The 27,798-nt window shown below is 33.0% G+C and overlaps 2 protein-coding genes across 2 annotated transcripts; both read right to left on the bottom strand.

The window, feature by feature from the left end:
- Positions 1–9,641: 9,641 nt before the first annotated feature.
- On the bottom strand, positions 9,642–10,848 carry LOC121267047 (plant UBX domain-containing protein 4-like). The gene is made up of 3 exons (XM_041170927.1): positions 10,717–10,848; positions 10,076–10,171; positions 9,642–9,956 (listed from the first exon to the last, which is right to left on the bottom strand). The coding sequence occupies exons 1-3, from the start codon at positions 10,846–10,848 to the stop codon at positions 9,642–9,644; spliced, it is 543 nt and encodes a 180-aa protein (XP_041026861.1).
- A 2,716-nt stretch (positions 10,849–13,564) lies between these two features.
- On the bottom strand, positions 13,565–17,197 carry LOC121268286. The gene is made up of 2 exons (XM_041172479.1): positions 16,861–17,197; positions 13,565–13,980 (listed from the first exon to the last, which is right to left on the bottom strand). The coding sequence occupies exons 1-2, from the start codon at positions 17,016–17,018 to the stop codon at positions 13,608–13,610; spliced, it is 531 nt and encodes a 176-aa protein (XP_041028413.1). The 5' UTR covers positions 17,019–17,197; the 3' UTR covers positions 13,565–13,607.
- Between the last annotated feature and the right edge of the window lie 10,601 nt (positions 17,198–27,798).

The following is a 27,798-nucleotide window of genomic DNA, read 5'->3' on the forward strand; positions in this document are numbered from 1 at the left end:
ACTCTTTCAGTTGCCTTCTTCTCTATTTTTGCAAGCCCATTTCAAAATACCTGAATTGTTGAAACCTAGCTCAAAGGCGTACATAACACAACGTTAACGTATATGAAATCCAAGTTCTTCATGTTATCCAAAATTTTAGTTTCACAACTTTAATTCTTTTTACTAACACAAGTTTTCTTAACATCCAAACATTTTCTTGGCACGCCATTTTTGCACAATGTTTTTCATATTGTTAAATTTAAAGTTTAATCTTGAGTCTATTCAGAAGTTGAGATTTAACTCATTGGGGAGAGAGAGACCGAGCGAAAAAGGGAGGAGAGAGTGCTTGAGAGGACGGTCTTTAGAGCTTGGGATGCGTTGCGTTTGCATCCATTGTAATAAAGAAAGAGAGCTGACGTGGTTTTGTAATATTAAAGGGTGTAAAATTTAGATTTTCACCGTATCCGGCTCCCAGCGCTCCCCAACTTCTCAATTTGGTGTTGAACTTGACTCTTTTTGAACTTTTTTGTATAAAGTTGTAGGGCAGCTTGTTTTTAAGTAAGGTTTGATTTGGTTATACAAATCATCTTATTTTATCTAATTATTATAATTTTTATAAATTTTTACATAAAATATAATAAAAAAAGTTAATTTTATTAAATTTCAAAATAAAAATTATATTCTAATAATAATATTTAATTTAATCTTCATCTTATCTCAACTCAATCAGCCTAAAACTTGCAAATTTCCACACACAAAAGCTTAAAATTTAAACCATAGTAAAAATGCAAAAGCCATACACCAACTATTTTGATTACCGAAAGTTAGCCAAACACAAAAATATAACATGCAGAGATCAATTAATTAGCAAATTAAACGTGTTTTTAGCGCCTACAGGCAACTACAAAGGCATGAGTTAATGTTGACGAGGATTGAGGGGTAGTTAAACGTGTCAGCTCGATTTTTATCGAGTTGACGATGAGATAGACTCTTAAATTCTTGTTAAGTGACTTAATAGGAGAAAATATAATATTTAGTTTTTTAAAAATTTTTTAGACGAGTTTCGGATCTGTCTAGGAAGTATGGATTATAGAGTGAATCATGTGTTTCGTGAAGAAAATATTGTGACTAATTTTTTAGCGAAATAGAGAGCTGAGGGTTTAAACATGAATTAGATTGAAGATAAAGATATTTTACCCAATAAGTTGTGGAATCTTCTTCGCATAGATAGAATTGAAATTCTTTATTTACAAATTTTATAGTGAGGTAATTGTTTAATTGCATTTGTTTTTCTTCGATTATTTTCCTTTTGGTGTGAGCTGATGTTTATTTGTAGGTTGTTTTTTCTTATTTTTATAGGTATGCTTTATTGTTGATTTTATGTAATCGTAGATCACTTCTCGATTGTTTAAAATCTTTAGATTTTTTTATGCCTGGATTTTGATCCTTTATAATTATTTTGTAACTCCTAGTAAGTGTCTCTTAATAATCATGATTTTTCTCCGTCACAAGTAAGAGTTATCAATAAATTTGAAGTATCGTTCTCTTATTTAAAAAAAAAAAAAGTCATTTGATTATAATTAGGAGTGTAAATTTAAACCGATAAACCGGAAAATCGGTCTGAACCAGTTCCTATATTATGAAAACCGGTCGGATTCGGTCCGATTTCGGTTTCGTAATTTCCGAGACCGGACTGGACTGAACTAGACCGGTTGGAAAAAATATATGTATAAAAATTAATTTTATATATTATACAAAATATATATAAGTTATATATATAATATATAATTATATATTAAATTTTTATATATAATATATATAATTATTTATCATATATGAAATAATTTCATATTATAATTTATAAATTATAACATAAAATGTTAATCTTAAATATAAATATTTATAATTTGTTTGATCATATGTTATTAATATAATTATATATAAGATAATACTATTATAATTTATAAAATAAAAGTTTAATTTTAAAGATAAAAATTTAATTGATCATATACTTTAACCATAATATATATTAAATTATTAATAATATTTTTTTATAAGAAGTAACATTTTATTATATATTTTTTACATTTTAAAAAAATTAGAAAACTGGATCGGATCGGACCGAACCAGAAACTGATAAAATTGGAGGTACTGATTTAGGAGGGTAACCAAGGCGTAATCGATTTTTAAAAATATAAAACCGGTATATATAGTAACATTTTATTATATATTTTTTACATTTTAAAAAAATTAGAAAACTGGATCGGATCGGACCGAACCAGAAATCGATAAAATTGGAAGTACTGATTTAGGAGGGTAACCAAGGCGTAATCGATTTTTAAAAATATAAAACCGGTATATATTGTTTCGATTTTAAATTTTGTCTAAAATCGAACTGGACCAGACTAGTTACACTCCTAATTACAATTGATTAAAATGCTTGAGCCCGTGCCTTTCAATTTAACTACATTTTATTTATAACTTATCAATAAAATAATATTTTTTTAAATTTTAAACACATCAAATTAAAATCAAAATTAAAATAAATATTTTAAAAATTATTATTTTATTGAAAGGTTGTAAAAAAGTGATAAAGGAGTTGTTTTCTCTTTTCATATGTGTTTCATGTTCGGGGGTATTGTTATGTGTGAAAGTGAACGTAAGGACACTAGTGTCCCAAACCCAGCTAGGTTTGAGAGAGAGAGAGAGAGAGAGAGAGAGAGAGAGAGAGAGAGAGAGAGAGAGAGACAGAGGGGGTCCAATTCCATGATGGAAACAGCGCAAGAAAAAAAGCAAAAGCAAAGGGGAGACAGTTGATGAGAGACGTCACTGGTTTGAAGTATGGAGGAGACTCAAGAGGGTGGGTGACCTAATTCACTTTACGTCGTGTCCATCAACAGTAGATTGATTGAATACAAGGGATTGACGGAGAGGGAATATAAATATAAGGAAAATGATTATAATATTTTATATAATATATTATATAATAATATATTAAATAAAGAATATTTTTATAAAATATCTTATAAAAATCACATAATTTTATAAAAATATTTTTTATTTAATATATTATTATATAATATATTATACAAAATATTATAGAACTTTAAACATAATGCTACTACTACATCTACCATAATTTAACACAAATAAAGTTACACAAATTATTTATTCATCTATTTATTACTTCTCGATAATCCATCTCAACCTTTTATGATTAGTGTGTCAGGGGCTCATGGCCGGCTACCAGTTTCAAAGTTTTATTTTATTTTATATATATTTTACTAATAAAAAATAACTTATATAAGTTCTAAATAAATAAATCTTATATAAATTTTTTAAAAAAATATAAAAAAATTTATTATTTATTAATGAGACTCATTATTTTATAAAAAACTTGTATGAGACTTGTCTATTTAAAATTTATATCTAGCATTACTCTTTAGTAATTTATAATCAATTTTCTCTGGGCCAAAGTTATATATATAAATATATATATTTGAAAATGACGTGGAATATATTCTTGATAATTGCCGGTTGTAACTAACACGCATATCAAAAATTGATTTTCAGACCGATTTATTATTTCTCGCAATTTTAGTTGAATTAATTGTAGCAGTCTTGAATGACAATTTTGATATAGAGGGAGATTATTATGTTGTCCTACTCTTACCATTTGATGTATTGTCTTGTAATTTTTTTTTATTTTTTGTAATATATTTAAACGTTTAAAAGAAAATATATTAATATATTAAAAATTATTTTTTTAATTATTAAATAAAAATAATAAAAATTTTTAACTAAGGGTCAAATAGAACAGTCAACCTTAAGAGGCAGAGTAGCTTAATTATTTGATATAATGATCTATTGCTATATTGGATACTCATGTAGCGAGTTGTACAGAGTGGAATTTATTGTTTTGTACTAACATATTGATATACCAATTATGAATTACATAATGATGTAACGTAAGTTGTCAACTAGTTTAGATGGACAGATTTTCTGATTTGACAAATCAATTAAAGAGGGATAGAGTTATTATATTTTGAAGTTGGTTAATAAATCACACTATTTATATTATATAAATGATAAAATTTAATTAGAAAAATTTAAAATTTAAAATTTATTTTCTAAATATTATATATGTCATGTATATATGCATTTTATCAAATATACTTTACACAACGGTTGGATAATAGATTTTTATTTTTTTAAATAATGGAATGTCACTTGTTTGATTTTAGAGATTTTTAGGTCATTAAATCTTTGTGCATTTCAAATAATAACTCTTCGGATATGCACGTAACAACATGAAGTCTACGTGCAAATTTGGCTCCGTTTATATATAAAAATAATTTCATCTCATCTTATTATTATAATTTTTTAAATTTTTTTATATAAAATATAATAAATAATTTAACTTTTTCAAATCATAAAATAATAATAATATTAAAAAATAATATTCTATAAATATTTTATTTAATTTTTATCTTTTATCTAAAATTATCTCATCTTATCTCAGTATTCAAATGGGGCATTCACACTCTGCTCGTTTGATGACATTTATGGGTGGAACCAATATGATAATTAATTAGAGAGTTGTGTGAGTCCCTTGCCATCATAAAAGAATAGATCACACTACTTTTAACGAAGAAGAAAAAACAAGTAAAAATATATATATCAAAATATGAATATAGGAGGAGAGAAAGGGAGGTCGAGATAGAGAAGTCAAGACTAGTACTCCTATGAAAACATAAAGAAAAAATAGGGGATGGTTTTTTGTGGGTGTTTCGGCAAGAGAGACTAGAGTATGGAGAGAGATCACACTGAAACTAGACTGTTTTTATTTTATATTTTATTTTTATTTTTAAATTAATTTACCAATTAAAGTTATATATATATTAGTGTAAAATAAATACCCTTTTAAAGTAAATAATTTTGTTTGCCAATTAGATGGGCCCACCTACTTTGGTCTTCAATTGAACAAACACGATTGTGAATCATTTTTCATATGAAAAATGTTACTTCTCATGGCTCGTTAGTGGAGTCCCCGTCGGCCCTTCTAATATTCCAACATTATTCAATCCGGTATGTGTGAAAAGAATTAAAATATTTACTTATTATTATAATGGTATAATTAACTAAATGATCATTAAATTCCTCTTTTATTAATATTTATTTTTGTTATATACATGACTCTCATATTTGATCCGGCACCGCCTATAGAAACTATATTATACGTTAGATTTAATTTATATAAAAAAAATTTATAATTTAATATATCATAAGAAAGTATATTAATTTATAAACCTGCTTAATAATATAATATTTCTTTATGAAATTAACAAAAATCAATCAAATATCTTATTTTAACATAAAAATGGGGAATTAATTATGGAAAGTGTGCGTGAGTAGCGAATATATAAGTAAATTTCATGCATTATTAGTTTAAATATGTTTCCTCATCATGATCGACCACATCATGAGACTGATCAGGAATATTTCCATTTGCAACAATTCTCACATTTCGCACAAAGTTCACCTGAATTCACTGCATGCATGCATGCATGCTGATGCCGTACGTATAAATCTATATCTTTTATTTATTTTTATTTTTTTAGGAAAATATTATTACTTAAATTAGTTCGTATCTATTGGAAATCCGGCAACCACAGTTGTCCGTGAAAATCAATAAATGTGGCAAACATTTGTCGAAATCCGGCAACCACTATTGTACGTACGTCGAAGTCAATTAATAATTAATGTGACAACCTTCTCCTTTTAAAAATGATTTAAAAATAATCAAAGTGTCATATTTTATTAAGTGAGATAAAGTACTCTGCATGCGAATTATACAGTATTATAAGTTAATTCTTTGTGAAAAACCAAACCTAAAAAAAAAATATCCATACTTTTACTGGGTCTTTCGAATTGAAACAAAAGCAATAATATCTCTAATTTCTATTTTAGTGTCTAAGATATTAAGTAATATTAGTGTTTGATTTTACTCTCCAAAAAACACGTTTGATTTTCTTTTTATTTATTTTTTAAGTTCCACACAATCAACTAGGGCTTTATTCAGTCTTGATGGCGTCGGGGGTTTTAGCCAAAACTTTCGCTTAAGTTATCGTTTTAGATGTTGAGATGAAAAATTATTTATAAATAATAATGAAATGATTTGAATTAACATATTTTATAAAATTTTAAAAAATAAGAGATAAAAAATTAAATAAAAATATTATAAGTTAATATATTATTAAAACATCTTTTTTATTTTAAAATTTTAAAAAATTTAATATAACTTTTCAAGATAATTGAAATTAAAAAAAAAGGAAAGAAAAAAAATTGACATGTTGGAGACTAGATCTCCTTTTTCTCTGGCTTAGGCTAACAGATCAATGATTATCACATGCGGATCACCAAAAAGATTGACAATTAGTAAGGCACTGTTAGGAGTGGTGTATAACATGGAGATAATCATTCTTTCAAGCAACACTTGTTGATTTTGACACGCTGACATTACTATAAAGAATATTAAATTATTTTATTGGGTTTCTGTTTTTGGCCTTTCATAATATCTAATTATTTAAATTAAACATTAATTTAATGAATATAATAGATAGTGGAGTACGGGATGGATGCGCATTTTAGAGAAACAAACAAACAAACAAATACTTCAATTGCTGGTCCAATTAATTACGCATTGCAAATATTGCATGTGTGCAAACACAATCCAAGATTCCAAGCATTCCTGTCTTCCATTGAGAGCTTATTTATTAAATTATATTAATTCTATAAAAAAAATAATTGCATAATTTTAAAACTTACAAAGTCTCCTATAAATGATTTAAAAGAAAATGTGTGGTAGTGGTACACTTACAATTCAGATAAAAAATCATGGTCTTCGTTTTTCTTTTTAAGAGACTGTACGAGACTTAAATATAATAAAATCATTAAGCTCCGTTTAGATTGAGAAGTGATCTCAACTCATCTTATCATTACAACTTTTTCAAATTCTCACATAGGTTTGGGGAGTGAGATGAAAATTTTTAGTTTTAGGTGTAAGTTTAAAATATTATTTTTTAATATTATTATTATTTTAGAATTTAAAAAAGTTGAATTGAGATTTGAAAAAGTTGAATTGTTTATTATATTTTGTATAAAAATTTAAAAAAGTTGTAATGTTGAGATGATATGAGATAGACATTTTGTGTTTTGTCTTTGCCCCCAAATATAATAGCGATTCAACTTTTTCAAATTACAAAACAATAATAATATTAAAAATAAAATAATATTATAACAATATTTTATTCAACTCATCTAAAATCATCACATCTCATCTCTTCTCAACTCACTATTCAAATGATACCTAAAATTAAAACCATTGATACTAGACGCATGAGAAAGTGGTGCAACTTGCCTGTGTTTGTATCATGGTTCAATTGAAATCATCAAACTAAATACAAGTGGGTAAATATTGAAATATTGTTTGAAAATAGAAATCAAAGACCTAAAAAAGTCGATATCCCAAGAATCATAATTTTGATTTAGGAATTGAAGAACCATCCAAATTAATTTGACTTTATGGAACTTTGGACGGGATGACACTACTTGGAAAGTGGGTGCCAATCACATTAAATTAATGATGTCTCTCAATATTGCTCTTCGATTCACAACTTTGCAAAAAAGGAAAGCTGGTTTATTTTCAACCATAATACACCTTATTGTTTGTTCTAAAACTTGGCCTCTGGATCTTGTATCTTGAGTCAGGACATTATAACAATGACTCCCTTTATAGACTTAAAAAGCCACTGGTTTATGGGCAGCTTTTAGATGATCAAATTTCAAGGGGTCCCACAGTCAACCAAACCCTAATCTTCAAGCATGGTTGCATTAATACTCTTCTTTTGGCCGACAATGGTATCGCTTTTTTTTTTTTTATTGTCTAATCGATGCCACTATGAATGGAGCTAAACTAATCGGGCGAGTGAGATGCGCCCCCTATCTGGTTCCCAGCTTTCCAGCCCTCCTGGCTCCTACCTTTCCAATCAACGATATCATGGAGCCATGCATGAGCATGACCATTTTTGTGCACCTTTTGAGTTTCAACATCACATTAATCCACACTTGAAATTGCATATAAACTTCCTGTAGTTTCAGTAGTTGTCTTTAGATGGGGAAGAAAAGTGGAGAGAGAGGGTGAAAAAGTTTTCATTTTCTATTGGACAGGAACGAGATGGTTAGTTACAAAGGAGAGTTTCAAAAGTCAAGCAAATCATGCTACACGAGCATCCTTCAGACAATTATGGTGTCTCTAATCACTGTTTTGTAAAAAGTGTGGCATGCATTTTAAACAAAACCCACAAATAAAGCAACTAATTGGCACAGCCCAGTGAGTGATGCATGGGTTAATGCAGAAAAACATTGTTTGGGCTCGCTCGGGACTTTCCAGGTGTAGAACTGAATTGATGTCAAGCCAAAAGTTCGAACTCCCTGGAGAACTGAATTGCTGGGAGCTAGCATATCTACTGCTGCCAACAGCCAAACCCCAAATCTGATATCAATTTTGGAAGGGTTGTGTGTTAATAGTGTAGGAAGAAACTCCTCTCGGCCACTCCCCTATCTAGAACCGACCGTTTCCCCTGGCTTATTTCCATCCCCCCTCCCCCTTCTTTTTGTTCATTTCTCTTAAATACTACATGCTTTCTATGTATAAAAAATTAGAATTGTTGTTCTTTTTTTTACCATCTTCAACCATTAGCCGCCACAAAATACTAGGGTGTGGCAGCCACTCACCATCACATCGAGCATGGCCGCCATGCACCACCTCCAAACCATGATTTTCGGTCCTCTTTTGACCAGCCATTTTTATACAAACCTCTAATAGTCTAGTTGTCCGTCGATCCATCACTCACCACCTTCAGATCACCATTTCGACGTGTGCATGTGGCTCACTGCATGCCAGTATATAGAGGCCAGAGGGGCAATGGTAGTTCGATGGTTTTGCTCTCCTCTAATAGTTAGTCCTTTGTCATCTCTTTTGTCCAAAGTAAAAAACTGTCCTTACTTTCCCTTACGATCACATGAAGGATAAGGACATAGGAAATTGTATCAAATTCTTCAAATGCAGTTTCCTAATTGGATTGCATAAAAAACAGTCTTACAACAGTCGTTTCCTAAGCTTTTAGGAAATATCCTACACGTCCGGACTACATTTTTAACTCCAATACCATAAATTATAAAAGGTATTTGTCTAGTCCCAACTGAAGTCTCCTTCACACAGCTAGCAAGAGCACATGAATAGAAAGCAGGATCTCAAAAGCTCATATCAAGATACACTGTTCTGCTCCTAAGCATTCATGCTACAAAGATGGGAGGGAAAGTGCTACAATTCCATTATCACAATAGGTCCTACAAAGCATCAAGACTAAACTAATTAACTAATAAAATAAGGCCACAAAAAAAGGCTCGATGAATTTCAAGCAATACAAATCACAATTTCATTTCTAATTTTCAACAGAAACGGTCAAATCAGGAGATTTCAAGCAGTTCCTCGACTTCTCAATACACACTCAGGGTGATCTTAAGTAGATGGAACTGGTTCACTTATCTAAAATACCTATAATGTAATGACCAGAGAGCAAAGATCTGAGTGAAGCCAGCTAGAATTTCTGGATAACAACTGAGTTAGCGAGGTTTGCCTGCTCAATTGTCTGAGTTGAATCACCAAGAAGCTTGGGAGGGAATCCCATCATCTGAAGATGATAATTCCTTGCACCTCCAGGCCTAGATGCATCAATGAAGGAGCGAATGTCATTGATTGTATGGTGGTAATTAATATGTGCTACCATGCGGGTACCATCGGCCAATCTAAGCTGAATGGAGGTTGAAGGCAATGCTTCATCCACAACCAGGCCTGTGGAAGGTGTTGGAGCAGAGTTGAGTGTGGTGGAAGCAACAGTAGGCTCAGGTGTACGCTTCAACAATCATCGAGTGATTAGCTATAAAATTCAACCAGGTAAGACCACGTAATTGGACTCTGGTCTCATATCATGACAAAGAAAGCAACGCAACAAATTAAATGAACAGTACTCACAGGGCAGTTCTCATTTCTCCTTATCAGATTAACATGAACCGAGGACCTCCTATCTGCAGGTTCAAGCTCTTTAGGGCATTCAGAGTTTCTGATACTCTGCATAGAGATGTAACAGAATCAAAACTACAGCATGGCCACTAATGAAAATTTGTAGAAGAGTGGGAGAAACCAACTCCTGATGCCGGGGTTACCCAGTGAACAGAAAGAAGCAACAACATAAAGTCAAGTATTAAACATCAATCTAAAGGATCACTATCAAATTCATTCATATTAACTCAGTACGAACAGGGAAAGATAAGACTGCATGCCGAATTTAAGCCTGCAACACAAGTTTTTTTTTCTTTTCTTTGCCACTAACAAATGCTGAAAAAATAAACAGAATCCATTTGACTCTAGCAGAAACCCGTGGGGGCAATATTCTGTTTCTGATTCTTCTTGTTCTTTTGTTTTTCAAAGAATTCAAAACCATGGTGAATATTACCTCTAGGCTCTAAGAAAGATGCATTTACAGGATCGTCCAACCTCCTCAAACGACCATCATTTGCAGTGAAACCATTACTTCAGAAAACAATGTTGTGAACAACGCTAGCTCTCAGGCTGCCGAGGAGCAGCTTGTGCAGTTTCCCCTGAAAGTAATCTACCAGTTCCTGTAAAGTTGCTTGAGCTTGAAGAAGGACGAAGTTGTTCAATGGCCCTTCAACTGCTCCCAATTGTCTAGCTTGATTAAAGATGGTATCCACATCATTAGCCTTCGAGGGATCTTGGACAAGCATCCCACTGCAATTATTAGGATTCGTTTGGATTTAGAAACGAGGTGAGATAATTTTAGATAAAAATTAAAAGTTAAATAAAATATTATTAGAATATTATTTTTTAATATTATTCTTATTTTAGGATTTGAAAAATTTGAATTGGGAATTTGAAAAGTTGAATTGTTTATTATATTTTGTATGAAAATTTGATAAAATTGTAATGATAATATGAGATGAAACACTCTGTGAATCCAAACGAGCTATAATATTACATATGTTAGAGCATTCACATCTGGTGCCCTATAAAATTTCCTAAATTTTAATTAAAATATATCATTCCTAAAATTTTATCATAAATTTTACTCATATTTCAAAAACCTCTTACATCTCATTTCTTATTATTTCCTTATTCTATTAAAATAACTTTTTTCTATTCTTTTTCTATTAGTTTTTTCTCTCACTTCCATTTCCATTCCTAACTACTAATTCTTTTGTATTTTCCTCTTGTTTTCAAATATCACATTCTACTAATTTTATAAACACTTTAAACGAATTTTTTCCCAGATACAATAATACTTTTTAAATTATTACAGTATTACGAATAATATTTTTTTTGAATATGTGCGATTTTCAATGCGATTATATTTTTTAATATGTTTTTGTCTACATATATAACGGTAATATTTAATTTGCATTGTCTAACAGTAATAATTTTTGTCCTTTTATCTAATGGTAATATTTTTTCATTCTTCCAATAGTAACACACCTTCTCCACGTGACGACTATAACATTTTTTGTCCTCCATCAAACAAACAATATTTTTTGTCCTTTCACCAATGGTAACATTTGTTATCATTTCTCCAACGGTAACATTTGTTGTCATTTTTCCAACAGTAATATTTTTTATCATTTCTCAAATGGTAACATTTTTTACTTTTACTTCAATGGCAACATTTTTTTTGTCCTAATGTTACAGTAAATTTTTTTTTTGTATAAATAGGGCTTTTGGTTCCGTTCACATTCTCATGAACCTAAGTTTGATTTCATCTTAAAGAGAAATTTCCAAATTCTGACCTCATTTTTCATTCTTCATCAAATAGCTCGTTTGTTATTTCACAAGTTGTTACTTAACTTATCATCTGAAGATGAGTTGGATGTTGTTCTTAATGACGATGATGGATCAACATCGAGGCGTGGTGGCAACCGCCAACGTCGTAAGTATATTTGGCGTGATCATATTCAAGGGCATGAATAACTATTTTACGACTATTTTGCAGAAGAACCAGTATATCCATCGAATCTCTTTCGAAGGAGATTTCGTATAAATTGTTTACTATTTCTTCGTATTCAACATGAGGTTGAGGCTTAGGATCCCTTCTTCATTCAAATAAGAGATACTGCTGGAAGACTCAGTTTATCTTCTATGCAAAAGATAACCGTTGCCATTAGAATGCTTGCATATAGAATAACTGTGATTTTATGGATGAATACATATGGATTGGAGAAAGCGCCGCAATGGAGAGTTTACAAAAATTTGTAAAGACAATTGTAAATATTTTTTCTAATGAATATTTACGGTTTCCAAATGCTAATGATATTGCTTAATTGCTTGTGATTGGTAAACAACATGGGTTCTCAGGGATGCTCGGAAGCATTGATTGCACAAATTGGAAGTGAAAAATTGTTCTACTACTTGGAATGCTATGTACTCTGGCCACAGTCATGAACCAACTATTATTTTAGAATTGGTTGTTTCGTATGATCTTTAGATATGACATGGATTTTTTGGATTGCCTGGTTAGCATAACGATATAAATGTGTTAGAGAGATATTTTATTTTGACGAAATTGGCCTAAGGTCGAGCTCCTCTAGTAAATTACTCAGTCAATGGCAATGACCACACTATAAGGTACTACCTTGCTAATGATATTTATCTAAAGTGGTCAACATTTGTGAAGATGATTCCATCTCTGCAAGGGAATAAGAAGAAAAATTTTGTAGCAGCACAAGAATCAACATGAAAAGATGTAGAGAGTGCATTTGGGGTCCTTCAACAATGATTTACAATCGTTCGTGGACCTTCATGAATGTTCAAGATCAAGGTCATAACAAATATAATGAAAGGTTGGGTTATTCTATATAACATGATCATTGAAGACAAGCGTGATGATAATTAAGGTTCGAACATCGAGTTTGATCAAATTGATGATGATATGTTGGAACTGTCGCACAATCTTACAACCAGACTTATGGACTTCATTTAGCGTTATCATGAAATTAGAGACAACTCGGCACATCATCAGCTCCAAACAGATCTAATTGAACATCAATGACAATTGTATTCCCAAAAATAGACTAATAGCAATCCATTATTTTATCTTCTGATTAGTAGTGACTATATATTCCTGCTTTTCTAATTTGCATTTCCTTAAACATATTTTCTTCAAGAACATTCAAATTATTATTGTAATATATTCATTATCTATAATAGTTTGAGTAGTTGTACTACCCGATTTCCTTTCTCTTTCTATCCATGCCCAAAAATCCATAAAGCAACATCTTTAAGCTTTTAGATTAGATGGTTAAACCCCATAAAAAAAAATCTTAGTCTCAATCTCAATAATAGCCAACCTCAATCTCAATGTAAATAAGAAGTTGTACAAATTAATCTCAATGTAAATAAGAAATTGTACAAATTATAAAAATTATACTTGGCCTCAATAACAAATAAATTTCTTGATGTATATATCTGCTGATTTCCGTTTTATTTTATTTTCTGATTACAAGAATTTGCGAAAGATTTCCATTTGACGTTGCTCGAAATAGTTCTGTTGTAGTCCACGCAATTTACTCACATCGATCATCATTATTCGCTCATCTCTCTCTAATCGGTCTCTCTCTACTCTCTCATTTGCTTCCCTCCGAGCGAATTCTAGTTTCTCGACCTCCAACCTCAGTCTTTCGTCCTCTTGTCGAATTTTATTCCCCTTTCTTTTCCAATCATATTCCATATTCTCGACCTTAAGTCGAAAAAGTTCTTTCTCCTGAGCACGTAACTCCTCCAGAAGAGTATACTTAAGCTTGCTCAGCGCAACAATCTCCTCTGCTAGCCTGCCTTGGGCCTTACAGCATGTTGTACAAGAACAAATAGAACTGTCACATAAATGTTAAGAGTAGGAAATGAGCATGCAAAATCAGCTTCTTCAACTTCCAAAATCCAAACAACAGGCAATCAACATGCAAACATCGCAAAACCTTGTCAAAACAGAAATGAGATAATCAATATATGGATTAAAACATAATTTTCTAATCCAATACTGAGCATCATGGAAAATGAATAACAACATAGAAACAAAAATGAGAAAGTCAGTAAGTTATGATGAAAACAGAAATCAGAAAGTCAGAATGTAATGATCACAATAGAAAATAATGCTAGATGGCTGTGTCAAATAAATGAAGATCACATGAATAAATCCTAGTCACTAAGAAACAAATAGTGATAGTAAAGCGACAAAATCATCATGCTAAATAAGAGCATTCTCATCCGATTCCATAAAGAATGTGTTCCAAGGGGCTCAGAATGGTTTTTTATTTACAGCATGCGTAAGACAAGAATCCAACCTCGAATGGCTACAAAACCTTAAACCTCGGTTGCCTTTTGTGAAAACTATCACAAAATGATTGGTGGCCATCCGGATTAAGATTACCCTACCATATCGATCGAGCCAACACTTGTGAATTAACCCCCTCCCAAATACAAATTAGAATCATCATTACAGCCTTACACTAGACATGCAGCCTCCCCGAAAAATAATTATTGATCAATATCAAATGTTGCAAAGGACCCAATAGAGGAAGAACCAAATACAAGGAATGAGAGAAGCAATAATTATTGAGAAAGAAAATAACAAAACAAAAGAGTGTTGGAGTAGAGAGAATTAAAACAACAAAGTAAAGGACATGAAAATTAGCATGAAAAGAAAGATAAGGGTGATAAAAGATATGGAAATCAGCATAAAACATACTTACTAGAATGACTGCCAACAAGATTTCTAGGGATTCAAACCATAAAGAAATATAATCAAAGCATGCTCTAATGAATTTAATTATAAAATAAAATACTTCTTCCCTAAATGAATAAATGAAGGAGAATCGACACTTCTTCCTTAAACAAAATACCCTCTACATTACCAATTGAATATTTGAGCATATAGCAAATTATCAATCAATCAGATAGAAAAGTAAAATATAATAACAATAACATTGCAAACCAATAATTGAAATTTCTCTAATCAGTGCACAATTTCAGAAATGGTGCAGAACCAGAAATAGTGCAACCCACAAATAACAAATGCTACTGTAGAAAAAATACAGCTTACAAAGATCTCAGTGCAAAAAAATAAAAAAACTACAAATGGCAGAGTTAATTAAAAAAGAACAAAGAAATCCACAAAGATCAGAGTTAATTCACAAATAACAAATAACAAAGAAACCCTATCTTACAAAGATTAGAGAAACCCGCAAATAAACAAAGATCAGAGAAACCCCCAAATGCAGCTTCGGATGGCAGATAAAATGGGAGATCCAAAAAAAGCTAAGGTTTTGAGTTAGCAAGAACAAATCTTAGTGCAATGCAATATATAAAAAATCCAAATACACGCAACCAAGAAAGATCTCAGATGAAAGCATGCGATTTACTTTGAGTGTGTTGGATTTGTGAGAGAGAAGGACAGAGTCCAGCCACGAAGGATCTCGAAAATGAAATGCGATAGAGAAGCTCGGTGGCCAGCCATGGAGGATCCCGATTCTCACAAAGTCCAGCCATAGAGGAAGCCAAAACATAATGGAATGTGTGTGAGAGAATGGGGGAATCCAGCCATGGAGGAAACTGAGAGTGAGGGATATGAGGACTTACAAAAATTGCTGATGGAGAGGCCATCGTCGATGGTGGCTGCGTTGCAAGGGAGGGGCGCTACAGATGAGGGCACCCAACCGTCGAGAAAGACGAGACGAGGGACCAAAAACCAAAATCACGATTGAGGATATACAGTATATGTGGAACGACTGTAGCATTCAAAAATCTCATCTCTAATTTAGGGATTCGGATAGAGAGAGGTTTTGGGTGCAAACCCTAAACTTTTCCCTAAAATATAGGGATAAAGGGCGGATACGAAACCGAATGAGAATACTCTTAACAATACAAGCATTTCTATACTGTGATACAACTCCATACACAATATCTTTTAATAAAGAGAAAATATATTTATAACTGTGAATTGTATAACTATCGCATAATCGTTTTGAAAAAAGTGAATAAAACACAAGACTTACATAAAAAAAATTAATTTTTTAATAGTGAACCTCATTCTTTTTCAAAGTGATTACACGATATTTACGCACTTCATAGTTATACATAGAATTACTCTTCAATAAATTATTAGATAAAACCTAGAAAATCAACACTATCAAAATGATGACAAACACGCATCTCTAAGTTGAGCCAATCATGGAAATGTAGCACTTAATGAACTTTAATATATACACATATTAGTTCCAAGGACAGCCCGAATTCAAACAATCAGAATTCTTTACTGTTTCATTTGAAAGTTAGGTTATATTTAAACGTTGAATTGAGTTGAGTTGAGATGATAAAATATCGTTAGAATATTATTTTTTAATATTATTCTTATTTTGAGATTTTATAAAAGTTGAATTATTTATTATATTTCGTGTTAAAATTTAAAAAAATTATTTAAATGAGTTCAAACAAAAAGTTGTTAAGCGATATGTATCACTTACCTTCACTGCATCAATATTATCTTAAAAATCAAAATATCCCGGGCCACCAAATAGGCCATTAGAACATTTTGAACCAGAAAACGCATCAAGCTCATTAAAGCATAATTATTCGAACGGGGAAAATCTGCTAATCAAAGATCTAGTACAGATAAAAGAACTGGAAGTACGATTTTCAATCAATGGAGATGAAAACTCGATTTATAGGGTATGAAAGCTAGGATTTAGATGAAGGACCTCTTCTCGCCACCAGTATAATACTGCTGATCAGGGCCATCCGAGTTGTTGTCCGAGTCGCTGAGGGCCATCCGAGTCGCTGTCAGATCGGAGAGTGTGCGTATGCCACCGGCTATGCTGCTGGAGGGCTTGGAAGGTTTCTTGTCCCGTGACGCCATTGAGTTCTACGATTCTGAGAGAGACGTGAGAGGGAAGGGAGGAGCTTCGAATTTGCTCAAGAGCTTTGGTGTTGTATCTTTAAATAACTCAAGCTCTTCCGAGTTCCGACGCGAGTGAACCAATGAATTAGCTTGCCTTTATACGAGTTCCACGAATTTTGGCCAAACATTTGTGCTTTGCTTTTGTTAACATTTTCTTATTCTTTTATTCTTTTTGGAAAAAAAGAATAACTACTTATGCATGCTGAAGTAAAGAATCAAAGATGTCTTTTTTTTTTAATGGATAAAATAAATTTATTAATAAAGAGAAATATATTAAGACGTAGTTATCCCAACAATTACTTCAAAAATAGGTCATGTAAAAAGGTTAAAATGAGGCCTTTTAAATTTCAACATGATATCATTTAATACTTTTGAAAGAATGTAGAGAGATATATATATAGAGATATATATATATATACATATTATATAATATAAATATAATTTCTGATCAGTTTTCTCTGAGCCAAAGTTATATATATATATATATGAAAATGATGTGGAATACATTCTTGATAATTGCCGGTTGTAACTAGCACAACACATATAAAAAAATGATTTTTCAGACCAAACTATTATTTTCGGCTAAATTTTAGTCGAATTAATTAAAGCAATCTTGAATGAAAATTTTGATATAATGATCTATTGCTCTGTTGGATACTCATGTAGCGAGTTGTACAAAGTTAAATTTATTGTTTTATACTAACATATTGATACACGTACATTTCAGTCATTCGTGTCGAAAGCATAAAGGCATCGAGATTCATCTCCATGACTTTATGAAAGGTATAAAATTATAAATATGTTGAATTGACTTGATTCTTATGCTAAATTAGGGGTATGCTTCCACTTCGAAAAAATCAGATTGCCCACATTCGACTGGGATCGATCGGAGGGATTTAAATGATATACTTACATTTAAATTTAAGCTTGAAGTCAGAGCTTGGAGTTCCAATCAGAATTGAAGTGGGATTGCCCTATTTAGATTGGGTCTGGCCCCACGACCCAATATCCAAGGCCCAATTTGAGATTTAGATTGGCTCACTCCTGATTAAAAATATTTAAAAAACATAAAAAAATGTAAAAAAAAAATAATTGAAAAATCTAAAATATTGTAAAGAATAAGTTAAAAAGTTGAAATTTAAATACAATAACTAAATCACAAACAATACAAAAATAGGTGATTTAATGTGTGCAAACGATAAATTTAAATTTAAAATTACAAATTCGCAATAAGTTTAAATTTACAGCATTCAAATATAAATAATGTCATAGATTTGATTCAAATAGCCACAGTCTCTCGAATCAGTCCTGACAGCTTATGCATTTGAGTCGATACTCGATAGTGATTTTCTGCATAAAGTTTTACTGATCAAATGTACTATCTTGTTTTTAGTCATTTAATTATAAATTTCTAAACCATCAATCAAGTGATACATGACATAGAATAAAACACATTATGAACTCACCTCCTCCTCCTTTATTTAATCAATAATTCTATAGGCAAACGGCCTGCATACCGTCGCGACCTCATGGCTATCAGCAGAATTTTTATTATTTTTTTTAAAAAAAGATAGACAGACAGAAACAAAATGAAAGTGGAAGGAAATGAAATGGGTAAGCTTTGTCTTCGCCCGAGCTGTCTTCTCCCGAGCTTCGTCTTCTCCCGAGCGTCATCTTCTCCCAAGCTTCATCTTCTCCCAGGCTTTGTCTTTCTAGTTTGTGGCTTCTGTGTTGGTGCAAGAGCGAAACCAGAGAGTGGGAGTGAAGCATTCCGTCTGTGGTCGCCGTCGTGGGTGAAGGATTCCGGTTGTTGCGGTCACCGTCGTCACACAGTCCAGATCTCTGAGTCGCGGTTGTCGTCGTGGGTGAGAGAGAGGTCTGCAGTCGCCGTGAGAGATCCACTGTGATTCGATTCTTCAAGACCCAGTCCTCCGATTAATTTTAGTGACATTCTTATCCATTAAAATCTTATACTGATTTTATTACACATTCAACTTCCATCTCTGTCAAACTTCATCAATGTGCCTAAACTTTGTCAATCATTTTGTTCTACCTTTTTAATGTCTGCTTTACTTTCTCAGTTTTTTTACTAGATAATATATTCTTTGTTTGAACTCAAATCAGTCATTTCCTAGTCCCAAACAAATTAAATTTTCATCCGAAAAATCATGGTGACACTACATTATTCCAGGGCAAACAAGCAAATTAGACTGCTAATATAAAGGTTAGGCTGTTAGGGATACTCGATAACCTTTCAGTAAAATTACATAGGGTCTACACTAAAGAAATCAAGATCAGTAAAAGAGAAAAGCAGCTTTGCCCTTTTACCGATTGCTCCAACAATTTGTTTTTAATGTCTGTGTATGAACTCAGTAGAGTCATCTATTTGTTGTCATCATAGAGGCTTCCACATTCACATTGAGAAGCTGCTTTTTCATTGAAGGCTGCCATTCATTATAGAATTATTGTTCATGTAAAGTTTCTTTGAATATTACTTTTCTTGACTTGTCAAATGTAAGAGATTTTTATTTGAGATCAATATTTTTGTTTTTTGTTTTTTCCATTTTGATAAGGGTGTTGCCGCTCTCTCACAAGGGATGACCATAATGTAAAAGAAATTAATTGTTAAAGAAGGTGTAGTTTTTTATTTTTTATTTTCTTAAGTTTCTCTAAATTTGGTTTTCCTGGCTTTCCATTTGGTTTTCTCTAAATTTGGCCATAATATAGATTGGTTTTCTCTTACGGAGCTTAGTCTTCATCTTTTCGATATTGTCGAGTATCTTCTCAAACTCTTTTTCATTCCTTAACAGTTAATTGTTTCTTTCTCGAAGTTGGAGCTCAATCTCTTGATTACTATCTGCTCACTTGAAAAATTTACAGTATGGTAATCCCTGATCATTTTATACATATATAAAAAATATTAGATGTACAACATATTAATCACTATAATTTAAAAATGTTAGATGTACAAATAATATAGTTACCTCTATTGTACTTTGGACACCTTAAGAAGAGTCGTCTTGGATTTCTTGTAATATTTGAGTATCTTAATGTGGCTTCGACCTTATAGAAGTAAAGTGATTGTCCTAAAGTATGTTTTGCAAATGATGAAGAAGACATTGATGATGATGATGACATTCTAAGATGATGTTTTATAATTTGTTACATGCGAAATCCAAAAAACAATATGGATTAAACAACTTTCATGACTTCTGTAGAACTTGTTTCCAGCACTTCGAAAATGGCTACAAGTGAACCAACAAAGTGAAAAGCTTACGAGCTAATCAAAGTGCACATGTTCTAAATGTCTATGAGTCATTGTAAAATCATGGAGCAAATTAATTGGGCTCTTGTTTCATAATTAACGGACTTGAGAAGATTTATATCACCTCACTAAGATGATTATGATTGCTGCAAATCATAAAATTATAGTGTTCCTAAACCCAAAATTTGAGATCAATAGAATGAGTTGCCCATAATCCAAACTAGCCAACATATATGAGAAACAAAAATTCTATAGCCAATATAAGAAATTTTAACATTATATATGAAACATACGACAACTCCTAATTTCAATCAGAGAGGACAAACAACAATGAAAGGAAAATCTCACCTGAAACTCCAAATATATAAAAAGTAGCAACAACAAAGTCGTGAAGACCAAAACCAAATAGACCAAAACCAAATTACACAACTTCTGCGAAACTCATACCAAAACCAAGATCAAAACTATACATATACTAGCATTGCAGGTGACATGCAAACTTAGCACAAGTAATAAAGCTATTGAAACAGCCTAAAATAGTTAGGTTACCTTGCACTAACTTGTTCTTAGTCAAATGTTGGAGCGAAGTGTCATTATAGCATAAATAGTAACAATTATTTGTGTTTCTCGCATGCACGTGCTTGGAGAATACGAAGACGAATGGGATTTTAGATCTGGGTGGAGAAGACGAAAGGGATTTCGTGAAGAAGACGAAGGGGCTTCATGTGTGTTCGTGGATTTGTGGAGAAGACAAAGGCGGACTGTGGAGAAGATGAAAGGGCTTCGTGGGCTGTGGCTTCGTGAGGTAGTGGCTTTAGTGGAGAAGATGGAGATGATAGGAAAAGACGACCATGATTGGGGGTTTCGACGAGGAGAAGATGAGAACGATGGAATGGGGGTTTCGTTTGGGAGAAGACGAAGATGATGAGGAGAAGACGATGGGGCGGAGGGAAGACGATGGCTTCTGTGTTCATAGGGATGGAGGTTTCGATGGGTCGAAGATGAAGGACCTCAAGAACTCTTTGATTTATTGGATTTTTGTTATTTTATTTTATTTTTTTAAATAATTCGATTGACGTCAATCACAAGGTTGCGGCTGGGACGCAGCCGATTGCCTATAGAATTATTTTTATTTAATATATATGTTTTGAAATCATAAAAAAAAAAAAACAAAAATAGCCCAAGTGCCAAAGTCAAGAACTTGACTATCATGGTGGTGAAACCAAATGCCCAATGCTATGAGCCATGTACGTAGTCCGAGCCATGGCCTTGGTGCTCTGTCCGAGCCCCGAACCATTATGTTCAAGGCTTTAGGTCCTTCCATTATAGGGATGTGCAAAATTTCGAGAATTTCGACTCCGTCCGACCTCCGCTCCGACGCCGACTCCGACGGAGTCGAAGTTGTCGGAATTCAGAGTCGAAATTCGGAACTACTCTGAATAGTGATTCGGAGTCGGAGTCAGAGTCAGAGCTCCATGTAGCTCCGACTTCGACTCTGAATTTTTTTTTAAACCCAGCTGTAAAACGACGTCGTTTTACAGCTGCGTTTAAAAAAAAATTATTGAACGACACCGTTCCACTTAATATGGAACGGCGTCGTTTCATATGTCTTCCTAAGGAAGCCTTCTCCTCATACGTTCTCCCCTTCTTCTTCCTTCTCCAGTTCTTCTTCTTCTTCCTTCTCCCTTCTCTCTCGCGTCTCCCGTCCTAGTGACTGAACCATCCCTTCTCTCTCGTGTCTTCCGTCCCAGTGCCAGCGTGCCTCCGTTCGTCGTTGCTCCTCCGTGCCGCCGTTCCTCGTCGCTCCTCTATTCAGCTTCCACCTACGGTGAGCCCTAAATTTAATTTAAGCACGTCTCTTATGAATTGGAGCCAGCAGTTGTGATTCTTGTGAATTGGTTGTATTGCATATTCAATATAGTCCCAACACGGCGCTCAAAACCCTGAATTTTACATTGTATTGCAGACTTGCGCTCGAGTGAGGTGTCGAGCGCAAGTCGAGCGCACGTTGTATTGAACATTGGCTCGAGCGCCACGTCGAGCGCAAGTCGAGCAAACCTCTCTGGATGGATTCTGCTCGAGCGCCACGTCGAGCGCACGTCGAGCGAACCTCTCTGGATGGATTCTGCTCGAGCGCCATGTCGAGCGCATTTCGAGCGAACCTCTCTGGATGGGTTTTGCTCGAGTGTCACGTCGAGCACACGTCGAGCGAACCTCTCTGGATGGGTTATGCTCGAGCGAACTTCGAGCGCACGTCGAGCGAACCTCTCTGGATGGGTTCCGCTGAGTCGAGCGCAAGTCAACCGAACCTCGATGTAATAATACATCGATACAATAATATATTATGATACAATAATACATGTCCTATTGTATAATACAATAGTCTAGTTTATTTTTAAACTAATTTTTTACTTCTAATTTAATTTTTTCAGCTTCATTGATTGTGATATGGATCCTAGACATAGTGGAGATGATCGTCCACAAAGGGATGTGGCGGATGCCAATGCTACAACTCCTACACCGGTGGGTACTTCCACCCCTAGAGCCACATCTAGGGCAGCTACATCTAGAGCAGCTACATCTAGAGCAGCTACATCTTGTGCGAGTAGTCGACTCCCACTCCCAGTTGATATAGAGGATGAGGATATGTTCAATGAAGAGGAGGAGATGCCCATTGAGCAAGATCAACTACCACGACCTTCTAAAAAGAGGTCGTGGACATGGGAGCATTTCATCAAAATTCTTGGTGAAATTGCGAACCCAGTAGCAAGATGTCATTACTGTGGATCACTTTGTGGATGCCATTCGAAGAAGCAAGGTACCAGTGTGTTAATAGCACATCTAAATGGTTGTCAACGATATAAGATAACGAAGGGATTGCAAGCCACTGATCAGACCAACCTCAGTTACCAAACTTCTACAGCCACTGATGGTACACAGACTAAGAAATTGGTCATCACTCAATAGTGAGAAGATGTTGAGGGACATGCTTGCAGAGATGATAATTACTGATGAGATGCCATTTACCACAGTCGAGAAAAGAGGCTTTCGAAAGTTTCTAAATTTTGTTGAGCCACGATTTCCCATTCCATCATGGTATACAGTGATGCGAGATTGTATGAAGAGGCATGCGAAGGACAAGGAGGAGATGAGGAAGATGTTTATTACCACTGGCCAGAGAGTGTCTTTTACGACTGACACATGGACTTCCATACAAAACGTCTGCTACATGTGTATCACAGCACACTACATTGATAGTGAGTGGATTTTATTGGTTTTAAAGAAATTGTGGATCATAAAGGTGCATCCATTGGGGCGAAGATGGATGATTGTTTAAAAGACTGGAGAATTCGAAAAGTGATGTGTATTACAATTGACAATGCCAGTGCGAATGAAACAGCAATTGATTGGTTTAAGCGGAACACGACGGTGAGAGATGATGTCATTCGGGCCCACGAGTTTATTCACGTTCGATGTTGTGCTCATATCATTAACCTCATAGTTGTTGAGGGATTAAAAGAGGTTCATGATTCCATAACCCGAGTCCGCAACATTGTACGATATGTGAGGGGTTCCACTCAAAGGCTTGCCAAGTTTAAGGCAATAGCAGAAGATCTGAAAATTGAATGTTCTAGTATGCTGTGCTTGGATATTCCGACTCGATGGAATTCTACATACATGATGTTGGATGTGGCACAGAAGTACCAAAAAGCATTCGAGCGGATGAAGGTCGAGGATGGGGGCCTGAGGTATGCTTTGTTGGAGCCAGCAGGACAGGGGCTCGGTGCGCCTGACGCATATGATTGGACCAGTGTGAGTTATTTTGTTGAATTTTTAAGAACTTTTTATGAGATAACCATGCGGCTATCTGGATCCAAATATACGACTGCGAACTCATTTTTCAACGAGCTCTCGGAGCTTCACTTCCAGTTGGAAAATAGTTGTACTGACTCTGCTGGATTGTTATTTGCTATGGCTACGAGGATGAAGATCAAATATGATAAATATTGGGGGAATATTGAGAAGATAAATAGATTGCTATTTGTGGCTGTGATCCTTGACCCCCGAGTTAAGTTGGCCGTTCTAGAATTTTGGGTAAATTCCATCCTTGGGGCAGTGAAGGCTGCAGAGTTTATTAAATTGCTAAAAAGTGATGTTGATGACTTATATCATCACTACAGTACTAGTGCTCAGCCTTCATCCGCAGTTGGTAGCTCCTCACATTCGAGGTCGACAGGATTGACAGTTTCCTCAGGTGATACTGACCCATCTGTAGGGGTTAGAGGCAATCGTATTATACAGCAGTATCATCAACTCATGTCAACAAGAAATATTATGCATTGTATATCTGAGGTTGAACGATATTTTATGGAAGCTGTCGAGGCACCTAGTGATGTATTTCAATTATTAACTTGGTGGAAAGTTAATTCCTCCAAGTATCCAGTCCTTTCCCGTGTGGCCCGAGATGTGCTAGCCATTCCTGTCACTACGGTTGCCTCAGAATTGGCATTTAGCACTGGAGGTCGCGTGTTGGATGCTTATCGGAGTTCATTGTCACTGTCAACCGTGGAGGCCCTCGTTTGCACACAGAATTGGATAAGTGAAACGCCTATTGGACTAGATACCGTTGGCGTTGATGCCGAGAGCTATAGGCTTGAATCGGGTAAGTTTATATGCTTTTAAATGATGATTTAATTATTTTTAATGTTTCTAACTTCTAATTTTTATGATTTTATAGATCTAATTGTGAACCCTAACATAATTACCGATGATTGAGAGTCTGGAACGGACGCTACTTGAGAGTTGGGATGGAGTTGAGAGAACCTCCTTTCTTGGTAAGAATCAAATTATTCTTTTACTGTATTCAATTTTTTATTATCAATTTTTTTTCATCTATTGATTGCTACTTTCTATCTTCATTTCAGGCATGACCAATGGAACAAAAAGTATTTGAGTGAAATCCGTGTTTAATCGAATTGTAGTTATATTTCAAATTATAGTCATATTGTTATTATGTTATAAATGAGACTGTTATAACTTATGGCTACATCATACATGTTATTTACTTTTTAAACTATTTATATAGTTATATTTATGTAGTTATATCCCGAGCAAAGACGTGAGATAAGTACTCTTTATTCTATAATTTCTATTAGTACTTATCCATCCTCTCTCAAACGTTTAGAATTTATTATCCAACTGAAATTAATCGAATTATAGAAATTCGTACCATCATTCTTTTTTATAAAATTTTAAATTTATGTAATTTTCAACTCATGAGTCATGAGCACTTTTAATGCTAAATTTCAGGCGGACATAAAACAAATTAAAGATATAATCAAAATTCAGTAACAAAATCAGAACGAATATTTAAATTATTGAAAACTCTTGAATAAACCAAATATTTGTAGATCGTTTCACTTTTAAAAAAAATATATATGTTGCTCACTATCTGAAACGAAATTGAACAATAAAATTTAAATAATAAAAAAAAAAGAACAAAATTTCCGAAATTGAGTTCGGAAATTTCGTTCGGAGTCGGAGCTCCGACCTCCGTTCGGAACTCCCTCCGAACTCCGATCAGAGTTTCGATCGGAATCGGACTCCGACTACGTTCGGAGTCGGAGTCAGAGGGGAAATTTGGCTCCGACTTTTGTCGGAGTCGGAGGTCGGAAATGACAACTCCGACTCCGTCGGAGTCGAAGCCCACCCCTATTCCATTATATGCGGATTTGCGAGGTTCCTGCCGTCCTACTCCTACACGTGGCATTTTGTTGCAGTAAGGAAAAAAAAAAAAAATCTTTGTGTTTGTAGTTTGTAAAGGAAAAGAAATTATTTAAGTTTTCTATTTTGTTTTTAAGGCTACGTTTGCCCAATGAGATGATATTAAATATTTTATGAGTAATAATAATAAAATATTAAATAATAGTAAAATAAAAATAAAAAATAGTGACAAATAAAAAATAATAGTAAAATCTACTCAAAACACTCCACTGCCCAACAGAATCTTTTCGTGACCTTGTTTGTAAATGAAATTATAACTTTGGTAAATTTGAATCCCATTCACAGATGGAGTAAAAGTTGTCAATGCCTGTGAGTCCCCCCTGCATAATTGTAATCTTTGTTTTTCATCATTCTCATATATCATAAATAATATTTTTTATTTATTTAATTTAATTTTTTTAAAACTTATTAAATTATTTTATTCATCATTTATATATTACATATTTAATAAAAAAAATAATGCGTAAAAATGATGAATATAACTTTTTAATGATTTGTTGCAATTTGAAAAGCCACGTGAAAATAGTAGGTACCCATAGATCTTACCAATGATTAAAACACAGGTTTGTCCACAGACATTTAGGTCAGGTTTATTTTTGCTGTTCATATTAGATAAGTTAAAATAAAAATTAAAAGTTAAATAAAATATTATAATAATATAATTTTTTAATATAATTTTTATTTTAAAATTTTAAAATATTAAATTAATTATTTTATTTTATATAAAAATTTTAAAAAATTATAATAACTAGATAACATAACGAGATTAACCGTAAAAATCGAAATGGTTCAGTATCATTCATTTATGCATCTTCTGTATACCTCTCTGTTGTCACATCTATAACAGCTAATTGTATTTATTTTGAGAAATGCTAAAGTTATCAATAAAATAAAATAATTTTAATTTTAATTTTGATTTTTAATTTGAGATATTTAAATTTAATAAAAATTATTATTATATTTAAAATTATCTATTTATAATATTGTTAACCTATTATTATTCATTTATTTTTATTTAATACATATATGTTTTGAAATCATCTAAAAAAACAAAAATGGACCAAATACCAAAGTCAAGAACTTGACTACCATGGTGGTGAAACCCAATGCCTAGTCCTATGAGCCTTGTACGTAGTCCGAGCCATGGCATGGGTGCTCTGTCCGAGCCCCGAACCATCAAATCATCATGTTCAAGGCTCTAGGTCCTTCCATGCTATGCGGATTGGCGAGGTTGCTGCTATTATGCTGTCCTACTCCTTACATGTGGCATTTTGTTGCAGTAGAGACAAAATGAGTAATTCTATACGATTACGACTTCCCAGTTCCCAACCTCCGCACACCCATACTTTCTCTCTTCACATAAAATGTGGTATATGAAAATTGTGTAAATTATGAGAAATTATGTAGATTTTTTTAATAAAAAAATATTTCTTTGTGTTTGCAATTTGTAAAAAAAAAAGAAAATATTTAATTGTTAATTTATTTTTACAGATGAAATGAGATGAATTGTAATAAAAATTAAAAATTAAATAAAATATTATTAAAATATATTTTTTTAATATTATTTTTATTTTAAGATTTGAAAAAATTATAATAATTAAATGAGATGAGATTAGATGAGATGAAAATTTTTATAAAAATGAACAAGACCTTTTTTGTTTTGTTATTAAGAAATAGCTAGGCTAGATA

The sequence above is a fragment of the Juglans microcarpa x Juglans regia genome, chromosome 5S (assembly GCF_004785595.1).
Source record: "Juglans microcarpa x Juglans regia isolate MS1-56 chromosome 5S, Jm3101_v1.0, whole genome shotgun sequence".
NCBI classification, from domain to species: domain Eukaryota; kingdom Viridiplantae; phylum Streptophyta; class Magnoliopsida; order Fagales; family Juglandaceae; genus Juglans; species Juglans microcarpa x Juglans regia.

Coding starts and splice junctions, on each gene's coding strand:
- LOC121268286 (XM_041172479.1), bottom strand. CDS start 17,018: ATGGCGTCACGGGACAAGAAACCTTCCAAGCCCTCCAGCAGCATAGCC. Junction 13,981..16,860: donor TATACTGGTGGCGAGAAGAG/GTCCTTCATCTA, acceptor TTTATGTGACAG/TTCTATTTGTTCTTGTACAA.
- LOC121267047 (XM_041170927.1), bottom strand. CDS start 10,848: ATGCTTGTCCAAGATCCCTCGAAGGCTAATGATGTGGATACCATCTTT. Junction 10,172..10,716: donor AAGCAACTTTACAGGAACTG/GTAGATTACTTT, acceptor ATCTCTATGCAG/AGTATCAGAAACTCTGAATG. Junction 9,957..10,075: donor GGAGAAATGAGAACTGCCCT/GTGAGTACTGTT, acceptor TGATTGTTGAAG/CGTACACCTGAGCCTACTGT.